This window comes from Geospiza fortis, unplaced genomic scaffold (genome assembly GCF_000277835.1).
Source record: "Geospiza fortis unplaced genomic scaffold, GeoFor_1.0 scaffold192, whole genome shotgun sequence".
Classification (NCBI taxonomy): domain Eukaryota; kingdom Metazoa; phylum Chordata; class Aves; order Passeriformes; family Thraupidae; genus Geospiza; species Geospiza fortis.
In genome coordinates this window covers 1,322,588-1,337,723 of record NW_005054315.1, presented here as the reverse complement: position 1 = coordinate 1,337,723, position 15,136 = coordinate 1,322,588, and the positions used below count along the sequence as shown (strand labels likewise).

The following is a 15,136-nucleotide window of genomic DNA, read 5'->3' as shown; positions in this document are numbered from 1 at the left end:
CAAATGATGAAAAAGACCACACCCCAGCTGCGCAGAACCACTGACAGTGCATCCAGTCCTGAGCCTTCAAAAGGCAGTGAGGCAAGACAGAGCAGATCCTTCCAGTAAATCTCATTGCTGTTCACACTCTTAAGAGATTTCACGTGGGCACAATGTATATAAGCCTACACATCTTTATTCTTAAATGAAAGACACTTCAGCATTCCCTTCAACCTGCTACAGAAGCCTCCTTCATCCAAAATCCACGAAGAGCAATTCCCTGTGCCACGGGGAGAGCATGCAATGCTGCTGTAGCTGAGCAGTGACTGATGAAGGTGACATGTCCCCCCTCATTGCTGTGTGTGGAGCAGACCCCCATGGACCACCTCTGATCCCTTCACCTCCTGACACCCCAGCGGTGCCCCAGGCTAAGCTCCTCACTGACCGACTGCTCAGCACACACGGGGTGGCTCTCCTGGCTGCTCAGTCCAGTGCCCCCTCCCCTTGCTGACACTACAACACTGAGGAGACATAAATATGTCCCTGGAAAGCTGTGCCACCCAGGGTAAAGTGTTGGGCGTTATGGAAAGAAATAGCTTCAAGCATTTCATGCTGCATCCATTTCAAAAACAGTATTTACAATTCCAATAGCCTTCCAACAGGACATGACAGAAAACTACCACATTGCAAACAGCTACAGCCCCTCCTAATTTGCAGAGAATGAGCTTTGATTTTGTCATTGCTAGCCACTAGAGCAAAGAAATTGTGAGTCACCACAGTTTAGGCGATGAATGACAAGTCACCATCTTGTCTCAGCCAGAGAAAAATGAAGACCACCAAAAGTGAGGTGAAGCCAGAAACTGGGAGTGTTTAAGCAAATCTTCATGGATAGCCTTCTGGGATCTACATATACTTTTTTTTTCCTTTCCTACTTCCCCCTCAAGAAATGTTTTAAGTTTTTAATGAGGAAATCTTCACTGGCTTCTATGACAGTTTTCCAGAAATTTGAATTGAGCAATTAAAGGACCATGCCGTTACATTTCAAGTCACATCTTTAAAAGAGAAAATATGGCATTGTCTGGGCTATAAATTCAGTCCAGAAGAAATATTTATTTAAAAGTAATTCCTGAGGTTACAAGAAGCGTTATTTTTTCTTCCAATGAAAAACTGTGGCTTAATAGAAGCTGACTGTAGCTCATATTGGCATTATCGAGGTTCATGTTACACATTAGACATGGTCCATGAAACGCTAACCTCAAGGCAAAGTAATTTCTAATATGAATTGCTCACGCAAAGGCAATTCAGAATTGTGAAAAATAAGCCTCTCCAACCTCAGTTTTCATCTTCACATTGTCAAATGTTGTCAAAGAGAGCATTAATGTGATGGTGCAAAACCTACTGTTTACCTAAGAATATTTTCCTTTCTCTGTCATCTTTTTAAAAATCTTTAAATCTCAACATTTTAAAACCTTTATTTTGAATCTAGAAGGGAGAGTATAAAGATATTATTTATCTAGTCAAGGAAACTCTGCCTTTAGAAGTTCTGACCACCTAAATGTGGGCAGATTTACCAGAAGTTATTGGAAATAATATGGACAATTCAAACTTTATCTGCAAAAATCCACATGTGTACCTCTGCTTATTGGAATTTTAATGTATTAGGTTAGCAAGTTATCAGAAAATAATTAGAACCTTCAGATGAAGGCAGCTTGTAACAAACAGGAACCAAGTCAAAAAACATTCAAATGATAGGCACAGGAAAATTATTTTGGATATAACCCTGTAGAGCAACACTTGAAGCTTAATTAGATTGAGCTTCTTGAAAAAATGGTCAAGGAAAATTTTACAAATGCCCTCTATAACCTAAACTGTTCCTATTGATGACAACAGCACTGTAATCAGAATTTCTAAAATTCCCCCCATTACAAGAGTTTCCCACAGTACAAAAGTTTTTTAATAAATAAACTGCTCTGTTCTAATATGTTTATCACTCGAGGAGTACATGCAGAATACAGAGGATACATAGGCTTCAGAGGTACCTACACTGGACAGATTGAGGTAATACAAGAGATAAAACATGACCTGGAAATTTTATCCTTTATTTTCCAGGAGTAATGACAATGTTTAAAACCAGATGAATCTGATCTTTTTTTGTTGTTTTGGTTTGTTTGGTTTTTTTTGGTTTTTTTTTTACTGTACAGGTTGCCCAGTGAGTTTGTGGACTTTCCATCATTGAAGATTTGTTCCTGGGCAGGCTGGTGTGCCTAGCTCTTGTCTGAGCAGAGGGAATGGACTAAGTAATCTAAAGAGAATTCATGGAATGTATTATCAAGGATACAGTCTAAAAATATATCTCCCTTCCCTTTACATGTAACATTGAAATACAATTATAAGCATGACAAGAAACTCTGACCTTACAATGACCTATTTAAAACATAAACATTTTAAAATTACATAAAAAGACTAAAAAACTTTAAGTCAGACTGTGAACTGTTTCTGCACTACTGTTTGAAAGAGCAAGATCACATGAACTGATAGAAAGAGCTGCATTATTACCATTGCATAAAACTAGCAGTTTTGGTCCTAGGAAAGGAAGCACAAAACAGAAGCAGAGAATAATTTAGGTTGGAAAGGATATTTCAGATCGAGTCCAACCATAAACTCAGCACTGCCAAGTCCACCACTAAACCATGTCCATATCTGTCACATCTGCACACCTTTTCAATACTCCCAGGGGTGTTGACACTGCCACTTCTATAGGCTGCCTATTCCAACATTGACTACTCTTTCAGCACAGAAAGTTCTTCCAAATATGCAATCTAAACTTCTCCAGGTGCAACTTGAGGCCATTTCTTCTTGACCTGTTGCTTGCTACCTGGTGGGAGAGCCCAACTCCCACCCAGCTACAACCTTCTTTCAGGTTTTCTCTGGGCCTTTTCTTCTCCATCCTATACAACCCCAACTCCCTCAGCTGCTCCTCATAGGACTTGTGCTCCAGACCCTTCCCCAGCTCCATTAGTCTTCCCTGGATTCACTCCAGCCCCTCAGTGTCTTCCTTGTAGTGAGGGGCCCAAAACTGAACACAGGATTTGAGGTGTGGCCTCACCAATGCTGAGTACAGGGGGACAATCACTGTCCTGGTCCTGCTGGCCACACTATTGCTGATGCAGGCCAGGATGCCTTTGGCCTTCTTGGCCACCTGGCACACTACTGCTCTCTAAAAAGGCTGAATGCCATATCTATTACTATATCGTGCAAATTCAGCATTAAAAAGTCAGAGTTGTTTATATAAATATTAAATTTGTCTCATTTTGACCATGTCCACAAACACTTTTTATGGATACTGAGTGTAAGGGAGCCAATACAAAAGCTTTTCAGAGGAAGCTTTTAATAAGATTGTCTGAAAAGCGAACCCTTAACAGAAAGTGACAAGGAGAAAAGAGAAGAAATTCTCTGAATATCCCATTTGGGACTGAGTGCTTATCAGAGATATAAGCTCTGGACCACAGGGGAGAAATAGGAGATACTTGACATTGATATTTGCAATTTATTCTCATTGAAGTCCTAAAAACGCCTTCTAAAAATCCTGAGCACCAAAGCAATGTCAAGAAAAGCCAAACACTGTACATGTTTTCACTGATATGATTAGTAGCAATATGTTGCATTCACACAGCAGTTTCAGACCTTAGGGTGCTCCATTCTGTCTCCTTTTCAAGCACACAATGCACTGGCTTGCTCTACTTACTAGTAGCAGTAGCAGGACAATATCAGGATTATCACAGGCACAGGCTACATGCATTGATGTCCAAAAATCCTCATCTTGATGATTTACATTCACTCCTCTGTCAATTAGAATTTCTGCAGCAAATGCATTATCGTAGCGAGCACACTGGAAGAAAAAAAGAGCACATTAGGGATGGTGTTTTCCTCACTGTACAACTAAATTTGTTACATACAATTTAAATTGGGCAGATGACACATTGCAGTTAAGCTGCTGTGTTTGTAGGGAACATCTGAGGAATCTATAGAAATAATTGTGTGGAGATTTCCAGTTCCATGTGCATGACTCATAGAATCCCCTATTTCCTTATGAAATCTGCTGAATCTACTATAAGGATGAGGCTTTTCTCCTGTTCAATGCTGCCATTCCAAATCAGTGCACAGGCATCTGTGCAGGATCATGAGTAGTGGTATCTAAGTATATGTGCACCCACACACACATATGTCCATGCATACATGAATTTCTGCCTTTTAAGCAGTTCAAGGTAATATACACCCCTCTTCATACACACTTCTATTTCCAATCCACTAACTATACTGATTCCTGTTTGAGCCTCTCTGCCAGATGAATACTCTGCACACTGAGAGTGCTATTGTGGGGTGGAGGGATGCACATGTGTATATGCATGCATGTGTGTGTGTTTCTATACCTTGGTCATGGTCACAATTTGGGTAGAGAAGAAGAAAATGGCCTAGACATTATGTTGGCCTTACTCCTCTGTCACATCTATGACTTTTTATGCATGAGGTTATGGATGATACCTTTAAAGGCAGTCAGGGCACCTCAAGTTAAGATCCTGACTCTGGCCTCACACACAGTCTCAGTGACTCTTTAGAGAAGGAACCTATCTCTTTCCCCATGGGCGAGAGGTTATGGGGGGACTAATTTTAATCTGGCATGGAAACCAGGATACAAAAGGAGGTGCGGAAGAAGGAAAAGTGTAACTGGATTTTACTGTGAAGTCAAGATACAGCTGAGATATTCAGCAGAATGCAGCAGCTGCATATACCACTGCAATCATAAATATAGATAACCCAGAAGATTAATATTAAATTCTATCAGGATAAAAACCAGTCCCATCCTAAACGATTTCCAAATACACTGACCATTAAATTATAGACCAGAAATTAAATTCTGATTTATTTCTTTTAGCTCGTGTAACTTATCCAGCAGCTCTAGTAACAGTTTTGTTTTGTTGCATTGGTATGATTCATTGTATCAGTACACCTGAAATCCAGCTGTTCTGTGCTGAAATTTAACAAATCAGAGGTAAGACATTTTATATTTCAGACCAGCATAATCTAACACCAACCATATTTTCAAGACATTGTTAAGCAAAAAAAAAAAAAAAAAAAAAAAAAAAAAAAAAAAAAAAAAAAAAAAAGAAAAAACAAACAAAAAACCAAAAAAACACCCAAAACCAACCAGATCTAGAGATGACAGGTATCACTGAGCCATTTTGCGTATTAATAATAGACATAGAGTCTTTGGTGATTCGTTCCAGCTTAGATTTGTTGCTGCTCCTTGATTCTTGTTTAATAGATTTTGTGAAATAATTGCACAAGCTCTGCTAAGGCTCCAGAATAAAACTGTGACACACGTACTTTGTTATAAGGGTGGGGGTGGGTGACTGCCTGTGTGAATTGACCTGACACCATGTGCTTTGCACTGCACGGGCAGCTCAGGCACCTACTCACTTTTTATTGTACTTCTCCTCTCACGGAGCCTAAAGAGAGTTCAGTGAATATTTCTGAAGTTCCCATAGCTTGCTTAGATTCAACCATATTGGGATACTCTCTACACAGACAAAACCAGAACCTTTATCAAGTGTCACATTTGTGGAGTTTTTTTAGAATTATATCACATTTTGGAAGTTAACAGATATGAAAAACAGAAAATGGAATTATATAATGAATCAGATTTTAAGAAGAATGTCAAGATATATATATTTTCCATTCATTCTGACACAAAAACGTTTAGCCTAGAAGTGGAAAGAATAAAAACCAAGCTCCCCTTTGGACCAAGCAGCTTCACAGTTGTAAAACTAACACTTAGAATGGATCTGAAATGGGCTTTAAGAATATAACAGGTCCATGTTAATTACTAGTTTCAATTCTTGCTGGAAAATAAGTTTGGCTTATCTTGTTTTCCTCTATCATGATTCTCCTCTCCTGTCTGTACTGCTCCCAAATCAGGGTCAAATCTGAATTTCATTGAATTCAGGTTTGTCTCTAGCTCCAGTAGGATGAGCATTTTCCTGTAAATCAATTGTGAGTACTTACAAGTAACTCTGACTAAACTGAGGCAGTAGGTTACACGTGGCTCTCTAGTGCAAATTTCTTACTGCACAAAGCTTTCCTTCCTTTGGAAGCATAGGTGTGCCTGTGAAGCAGCAGGCACCAGTTGAGAGATAATGATTGTGACAGTGAATTGGGGTGTGATGCAGATCAAGAAACCTAAAATGGCACAGTTCAACTGCAGATTTTATCTGCAGTTAAAAACTGTGCATCAGCTAAACTAGATAAAGCAACTTAAAATCCCTGAATTTGAATGTTTCTTTCTTTTATTTTAAAATGCCTGATACTTATGTCAAATCATCCACACTCAACATAAAGATTGTCTCCTAGGGCTTTTGGCATGGGCTAAGATTAGGGATGCCTCTGTTTTGGGAATCCCAAAAATAACATTTCATTTGGACTGCATTTTTAAAGAGTGGTTGAGCATTTAAACAGCAGACAAATAGGTGGAGAAGAGAGAAGAGAATTAAAATTTTCTCTCCTCCAAATAAGTACTGCACTTTACTTTGGTCTCTATTTCCTAAAGTCCTTGGTTAAATAGCACAGCCATGGAGGATGGAAAACAAAAATTAATTACATAATGGAAATGCTGTATCTTGCAAGATCATGGCCACAGGTGTGTTGGAGTCCAGTAATATTCTTTCTCATGAATAAATTACTGTATTTTGTACTCATACTATAAGAAATGTAATCCAGCTGTTCTAAAATGAAACACTCTCCCAGCAGACTTTTTGTTACTTTGCTCAGTTGCATTTCTTTCAGCCACAGTGTGCAACAAAGTTGGATCCAAATGTCTTAAAATAGTTTCACAGACAGCACGTCTGCAACTGAAGCATCACAGCCCAGGATCATAAGATGTAGGAATTATTTCTGAGTTTTTCGACTGGCTTCAGCAATACCAAAATTCTACTCCTATGATATTTTGTGTCTGCCTGTCATGTCCTTACCTCTTGTTTTTACTTTCATTATTATATAGAAATTGTTTTTCTTTTATCTTCTTGTTACTTAATCTGAATTGCTATGGAAATAATGATAAACTAAATGCAGATAATGTGTTAAATATCCATATGTAGGAAACTGGTGCAAGAAAGTATCACAAAAACAAAAGAAAAATGCTAAATCATGGGGGGTTTTTTCATATAGGACCTGTGAACCTTTGAGCCATATAATTCTGTATTTGGAATCAAGCAGTCCTTCCTTTGCTCTTTCTTGCTGCACAGATAATTTATAACTAAAACACTTTATTCTCCTTTGTTAGCTACCATTCTACCACTATGACATGATCCATTCTTTTGTAAGCAATTTGAAAATGACCATTTATTTAAAATGAATAGTTGGATGCAATCACAGCCATGGTAGAGCTCAGTGCAGATTAAAAAAACTGCTAATCCTTTCTTTTTTGGATGAAAATCTGCTACTCACTTTCCCACCTTGTTTATCCACATCACTAACAATAATCTTCAATCACTCTTACCAGATGGAGCAAGGAGCCTCCTGAGGAAAGAAGCATATGAGGGTCAGCACCATCCTTCAACAGCCGTAGGACTGAAATATCAAAGAAAAGAGGAACAAGAGTTAATATACCTAATATAACAGCAGTACACTTAATTCTGAACTCTTAATAGGCTGATTCTTAATCATCTCCATCAGGGGATTCAATAATATATTAAAATTTCTTATGTAACTGCAAAACTATCTTGTCAGCATTTTTCATCTCACCTGTTTTAATAGCTAAGCCTGTAAAGCAAAAGACCTTTGATAATCAACAGTAAATATCAACAGTACCAAGGACTTATCAAGTGTACAGATGAGCATGTCAGTTTTGTACATATGAGAGGTGAGGGGAAGGCTGGAGGAAAAAGCCATGTCAAGGTCACAATCACCTTCGTTTATTTGGGAGCAAAATCACAGTTAACTGGTTTTATTTTACTTTTGAAAGATCCCATGCAATATATTGGCTTTTTCAGTAAATACTTGAAACTAGTATTCATAACTGATAGCACTTGAAATTAATCATCATACCAAAGCTAAATGATCTGCACTCAGTTTAACCTTTCCAGTGCATTGTCAGATCACTGATGCAGCATAATCGTTAAAACGATATTTGGAGCCACACTGTACTCCCAGTTACATGTATCAAACCCCTTTGAAATGAAAACAGGCTTATAGGTGTAGGCAAACTCACAGCCCTTCACATTGGTGCTCACTGAGGTGTGAAAATTCAGCACTTTTCCCCATGGTCTTTATTGCCTTTATAACCTTTTCAGTCTGAATCAAAGCACTGACTAACTCACAGTGCTCGTTCCTTGAACAGACCTGCCCAGCAGCAATGCCTGGCAGTACCTGGGGACTCCACACCAGCATTGCAACCCTGTCTTCACCAAACTGGCATGAAAAACCCTTTTAAAAGGCCTCTCACCATGAGAATAGCTGCCAATATTATTTCCTGAGTAGGAGCACAGGTAGCTCTGTCTTCATCATCTGGAAATCTTGAGCTTAATTCTTAGTTAAGATCTGGGATGGACTTGTGCAAATAACTGCAAAGAAATTTTAAGCTGTGAATGGGTTCCACTGAGATGTCTGTCCTACAGGATGGACAGAGATTTGTCTCAAGGCTCTTCTGTGAATCTGTCACCAATCTCATGACCATCACCTCTTTCTTCTCTATACATTTTCTGTATCTGTTTCCTTTCTCCCAAGGATATATTGAAATTCCATTTTCACTGTACATTTAAAGCAGATGAACAATAAAAAGTGAACCATTCCTTTCTGCTCTCTCAGATACACAAATCTCATACTGAAGCACACACTTGTCCTCATCCAGAGAGACCATTAAAAATAGGGGGTTCAGAACTAAGAGCCTTTCTCTTTTTAATACCTAAATTTCTGACCAAATATGGAGATGCTCTCTCTACTCAAGGTTTAAAGTGAGTAAAGACTTATAAATCCTTCTTCCTTAAACAGGCATACAACTACGCCCTCCTCAAGAGTTAATATTTCCAATGTTCCTATGTTATGCCATTTCTTTAGTAGGGTGAAAAATATTATTTCCATATCACAGAATATTTCTTAAGGCTCTGAAAAGAATTTCATTCTTCCAATTCTATCAGGATTTCACCTGAAGAAATTAACACTCCAAAGTGTTCCCTTTCCTCCATCCCTTGTTTTCCAGGGAAAAAAAATCACACATCATGTGGTGGCAGAGCAAGCACACTGTGGGTTGGTGGCAGAAGTCTTATATTGACTGGGACTGAGATGAAACAGCATCCTCAGTCTGTGTTTCTGCAAGATGGGATAAGACAGGTAAGGAGTTAACCAAAGGAGTCTCTTCCCTTACCCCATTCACCAAGGGACTTACAGACTTTTACCTCTGGCTAAATAACACCAGCAAAAATCAAATGTAGAATTTCTTGTTGGGTCACTGAGATGAACTCCATCATTTTGAGCCTTGGGATCACCAAAAGAGACTTTAGGATAGGTCCTTCTATGCAAAGACAGAGGATGAAAACTTCTCTCTTTTGGCAGAAGGAGGACACATGGAAAGGTCAGTGGGTTGGGAAACTGCATTTCTAACTATTACACAAGAATTTCATCTGGAGCCTAAAATAGTAACCAAGAGACAGAAAGAAACTCCAGCTACTCAGGTATAAAAATATGGGCAATTTTTTTGGTATCTTCCTCCCTCCAACACCCAAAGACTTGGTTCTCATAGAGAACCTGTGCAAAGTAATGCCTTTCCAGGTCCATTTTGCAACTCCTTGCAGTTGAAACCAAAAGAACATCAGACCATTTCTAGATCTGAGTTTGAAATCCATTAGAATTAATTGGCTTGCCTTGATTTTTTTTCTACCAGCAGAAATGTAGACCAAGATTACAGCATAAAGAATTAATATGTTAACTCTGATCTTTAAGTAGAATATTAAATAATTGTGACCATAAACAAATTACTGAGTCACAAACAAAAACATTAGAAAATGTGGATAAAAAATCAGTAGCTTTTTTTCTTTCTTTTGGGTCTGGTGCCTTTTTCCTCATTATTGCACACAGCTTGATCAGTTCTTCAGGAAATTTGCATCACACACACTAGCAGGGCAAGATATGCAAACTCTCCTTTCAACTGGGCAAAAGTCTGTGTCCTGAATCAGGATTATGTGCTACATGCCTCTGTATTTAAAAATAAGTAAAAAAAAAATCATTCCTTGAATTTATCCCCTTTGCAAAACACAATTAAAAAAGAAAATCAAGAAAAGAAGATCACAGAAACAAATCCCCCTTCCTACTAGACAATTCACTTAGATCATTTACTTAAGACTTCACTTGTTCATATTGTCCTTTTGATAGAACTACTACCTAGAAGTAGTTAGACAGTTAATATACTAGCTACTGCTAGTAGTTTGGGATCTAATGCCCTAATGAGGACAGAAGGTAATATAAAACTCTATTCAAGAAATGCTAAATATCTCTTAATTAATGCAATTTTAAGGAAACTTCCACAAGACTTTTTTTTACACTTGTTTTACTTGCAATCTTTTGTGTAAGGAAGGTTTACAGGAAAGATGAAAAGATGAGACTAAAAACTGGCTTAAAAGTAGGAAACTGTCATTTGCCTGGAAAAAAAATCAACCCCAGAGTAAAAAACTTTCAGCAAACTCTGAAACCCTTCCTGTGTGTATAAAAAGGTCCATCCATTCTTTGATATCTTTTAAAATTATTTACAACGTAGAATAGAATTTCATACCTAATTTCACATCTAATAAAGATGTTTTAAAAGCATTGGTTGCATCGAAGTCTCATCAGAAAAGAGAAGTAATAATCAATGGCGCTTTGTACATATCCTCAATGTTGTAATTTTAACAAAATTATTCCAGAGAGCTGAATACCTTTTCACTTTCCATTGATTTTATTGACTAGATTATGACTTATAATACAGCCTTACAATGCAGTACAGTCATTACTGCTGTGCTGTTACCAGGCACAGGTCTTGTACTAACTTTGCCTGTGGAACTAGGGCTGTAAGGCTTTACTTTTTCTGGGCTTGTCTTGACTTGCTTTGAGCTTTTAGTTGTTATAGCAACTGGCTGATGACAAGGTGACAATAACCCAACACAGTTTTGGTTAGCTTTTTTGTAACTGTGGTGCATAATGCATTAAGGATTTTGATATACATGGTAGCAACTAACATTATAACCACTGCACTGTGGTTATAATCCAGCTATCCTGGCATAAAGAGCTATCTGTGACTTTATGTCTGCTGCCGACAGAAGGAATACTGATCTGAAGTCACAGATCAATATTTCAGAGCCTGAAAGGTGAATTCAGAGGGCTCAGGGCTGTCATTATCTCACCAGGTATCTGCTACTGATAGCAACACAAACTTAGGAACTGGGCAGTGTTACATTGACAGCAAACTCAGCTTTAGTAGTAACAGAGCAGACAAAAATAAAGGCACCTAACATATGTAAAACCTAACATTTGGTCATCTACTGTACTGTATAGAATGTACCAGCGTATGCTCCTATTAACTGTTCCTCTGGGGAATGGCAGCCACCAAGTGTAGACTTTGTTTCTGTTAACATCTATTTTTGCTCTCTTTAGCAGGAATAACTCCAGCTGGAAGGCTTTACTTGTTCATGATGTGCATAAATACGACTTACTGCTGCAGAAGCATAGCTAAAATGCTGCTGATTCTGGAATGGATTGTCACATTCTCCTCCTACCCCAGGCTACATGTTTTTGTCACTTGGCACACAGCAAAGATTAGTTTCTCAGCTAGACCAAGGATCAGGGAACGTGGTGCTGGGTAATGGGTATGAACAGGGAGAATGGTGTAGCCACTGCTTTCCACCAACAGCTGAGAGAAGTTTGGGCATAAACTGACCATGAAATTGAATCACAACAGAAGTGATACTGAAAGATGTGCAACAGCGTCCTTCCACTCCTTCCACTTCCACCAGTTAAGAGACATGTTTTTTCCCATTATTTCAGTCAGATATTTGGTCCACAGCTGGTATCTTATACTCTGTACAGATTAATCACTTAGAATCCTCTCCACATTCATACCTCTTTAGTTCTCTTTTCTCATTCCTCAGCAGTCACTCCGTACTTTTCAGCTTGTACCAAAGGTGTTTATGAGAAACCTGCTACACAATTCAGCTACATGTGAGAACAGATGAATGCCAGTGTCTGGTAATTTCTTAATTATAGCACCAAATGAAATAATGCAAGATGTCATAAATGTTTGGTTAATGTAGTAGAAAAAATATTTACCTTTTGCCTTTGCTATGAGTAGTTAAAAATAAAGTTTTTTAATCCAAGTACCAATATTGGTAATTTTATAATTCTTTTATGGTGCCTTGTTTACGTAACAAAGACATTTGCTATCACTAGTGCAATGTCTCAGGCTTTCCTTCAGAGCAAGCTTATCAGTTGACAGTGTTTATTCAGAGCAGTCATGCCCTTAATGAGCTTTGCAAACAACTGATTTGTAATCCTACTGCTTTTTACATGAAATATATCCGGAGCTCATTGGCAACATCTGTCAGACTTGTTCAGATCTACTCATTTTCAGGAGAATTCCTGGAAATAAATTCCCATCTTTGCTGCACAAAGATTAAAAGCAGCAAACCATAAACAAAATATTCACATTTGGACAGATAAGTGTGCCATTCACAGACTTCAGAAATGAAGAGAGGGAAATTACTCTTTCCATACTGGTTGAATTTGCGAGTACTAGCCTTGCATATCCAAGCTATAATGCCCACTGCTAGAACAGAGCACTGCTATGGTCAGGGCTGACATTTCCATCCTCCCTGTCAGAGTTCCCATAGTTGATAATTTTTTTTTTCAGGTAGCCAGGAATCATAATACCATGACCCCAAAGCAAATGGGTCATTGATTCTCTTCTGAAATTAAAAAGCATGTTGTGAAACATCAGGCTGCTTTCTGTGCTCCACTGGACAAATATTTCCTTTAAAAGAAACAAACCAAGCCACCAATGAAACAGACTGACCCAGGTAGTCCTACAGCCCCCCTCAGCATCTCTCCCAGCTTTAATGCTGCAAGATCAAAATACATGGTAGCTCTTTCCCATACTCTCTTTGTGGAGAAATCAGTCAGACTTCAGCCTTGGAAACAGCTGAGGGGCTTGATCACTCAATGTGGCAGAAAACTTCCAGCAGCACAGGCAAGCATGTGACAAGTCCCTTTTTTGAGCCCGGTCTTGTGCCACTTTCCCACCAGGCCTTGTGCCATCAACTGTGGAACTGTGGCACTCAGGCACTCTCCTGCCCTGGCCGCTTCCTGCCATGCACTATCATGCTGGAGGTGGAGGGCACAGCCCTCCTGCTACCTCGGGTGTCTTGAACTGGAAAACCATATGGAAAATAATGGTTATGTTGAGCCACACACTCACTAAGCCAAAGTCCAATGAGATCCATGAGGAAAGTCACAGTTCTCTCATGGGACAGACATTTCTATCATTGTAGATACAGCCACAATAATTTATGAGTTAGGGACTACAATTATTCAAGAACTGATACATTTAAAACTTTTCCTTCAGGCAAATTCCCCCTCTTTCATTTCTGTGTACATTAAGTATATTGCAGTCTGTGTCTCCACTGGAAAATATTAAGTCCACAAACCCAATGGTTTAAAAATCCTAGTGTGTGCCTCTTACAATGCCCAAGCAGTGACAAATTAACCTACCTCCTTACACAAAAGTGACAATGGGCAGCAGTCAAAGGTAACATGCTTGAGTTGTGGTGTGGAAGGCAGAAAAGTGGTATAAATCAGTAATTTTGAGAAGACTGGAAGTAGCCATTCAGTTCTGTGGCCCAAAGACATTGCTGCAAGGGGCACACCCAGGATCAGAAAGCAATCACGGTGAACTGTGGTTTTGCCTTCATTTAGAGATTTGGCCAGGCCAGAGGCAGAGCACTGTTGTGGTAAGGTTTTAATTGCTAATAAAACTGTGATTTTATCTCATTGCACCTAGAACCTGTGTATATAACAGAGGTATTGCTATAATCATTCAACACCACCTTACAAAATAACACATGTTTAGCTAAAAATACTGGCTCTATCATCACAGCTAATAACACAGCCAGGGTTTTGCCAGGACAGCTACTTCTGGGGACTAAATAGCTATGTCAACAAAAACTGGTAGCACAGACCTGACTGAATCCAGAATGTCTATTAGTGAGATAAAATTACAATAAAACAAAGCTGAGTTTACTGGAAGTTGAACAGTCTCAAATTAACCTTAGGGAAAAGCAGCTGATCATAGAGTAAACCTAAACATAGCTTTTCTTAAAACTTTCACTTCCAGCTAGTTAATGAGATTTATTTATTTCAAGGTTATGGGGAAAAAAAAGGAATTGAATATTTTAGCATTCAGGTCATGTATTTCATTTTTTACACATATTTTATCTGTCTCCCATGTACGGATTCTCCTGGAGTTCCTTACAAAAGTGACTAAAACCAATAAGAACTTTATCATCAGGCTACAGTCAAGTATTGCAAAAGCTCACAACTCACTAAGTTCACCTTAAAGATATGTTTGAAAGCTCTTTGAATTACCAGAATAATTTTTAGGCCAACTTTTCAGTTACAGAAACACATGATCACACATTCAAATGTTTGTACAATTGAGTAAAAACTGCATTTCTTACAGCATTTTACTAAAGAAGTTAAATTTATTTTAGAATTTGCAAATTTCCAGTTCTATAGTCATTAAATGATATGCACTAAAACACACATCAGCAAAATAACTCATTCTGTGGTCAGTACCTTAATTTGAAAACCATTGCCATACCCATGTTTTTCCTTAGTTGTAGCAGTTACAGAATTTGCATACAATGCAAATTTTCACCTGAACAGACTGTACACCCCCTCTGTTTCACCAACATTTATGTTGAACCTATGCCAACGCTACTTAATTGGCATAAATCAGATTACTGCTGACTTATATTCCTTATGAAGCAAAAGTCAGTCCCTCTTTAACTCCCACAACATGCAGAGCAAGTATATGCCAGCTGGCTTAGAAGCCTTGCAAGCAACTCATTACAATTTGCATTAGAGA

At 38.5% G+C, this 15,136-nt stretch overlaps 1 protein-coding gene across 2 annotated transcripts in view; it reads right to left on the bottom strand.

The window, feature by feature from the left end:
- The window catches only part of MYO16 (myosin XVI), a 326,118-nt gene that overhangs the window by 231,430 nt on the left and 79,552 nt on the right, over positions 1 to 15,136 (bottom strand). For both annotated transcript variants that reach the window (XM_031056227.1, XM_005419960.2), the window contains exons 3-4: positions 7,532 to 7,602; positions 3,725 to 3,868 (exon numbers count right to left, since the gene is read on the bottom strand). In XM_031056227.1, coding sequence (XP_030912087.1) covers positions 3,725 to 3,868; positions 7,532 to 7,602 — 215 coding nt within the window. The remainder of the gene's footprint in view (positions 1 to 3,724; positions 3,869 to 7,531; positions 7,603 to 15,136) is intronic.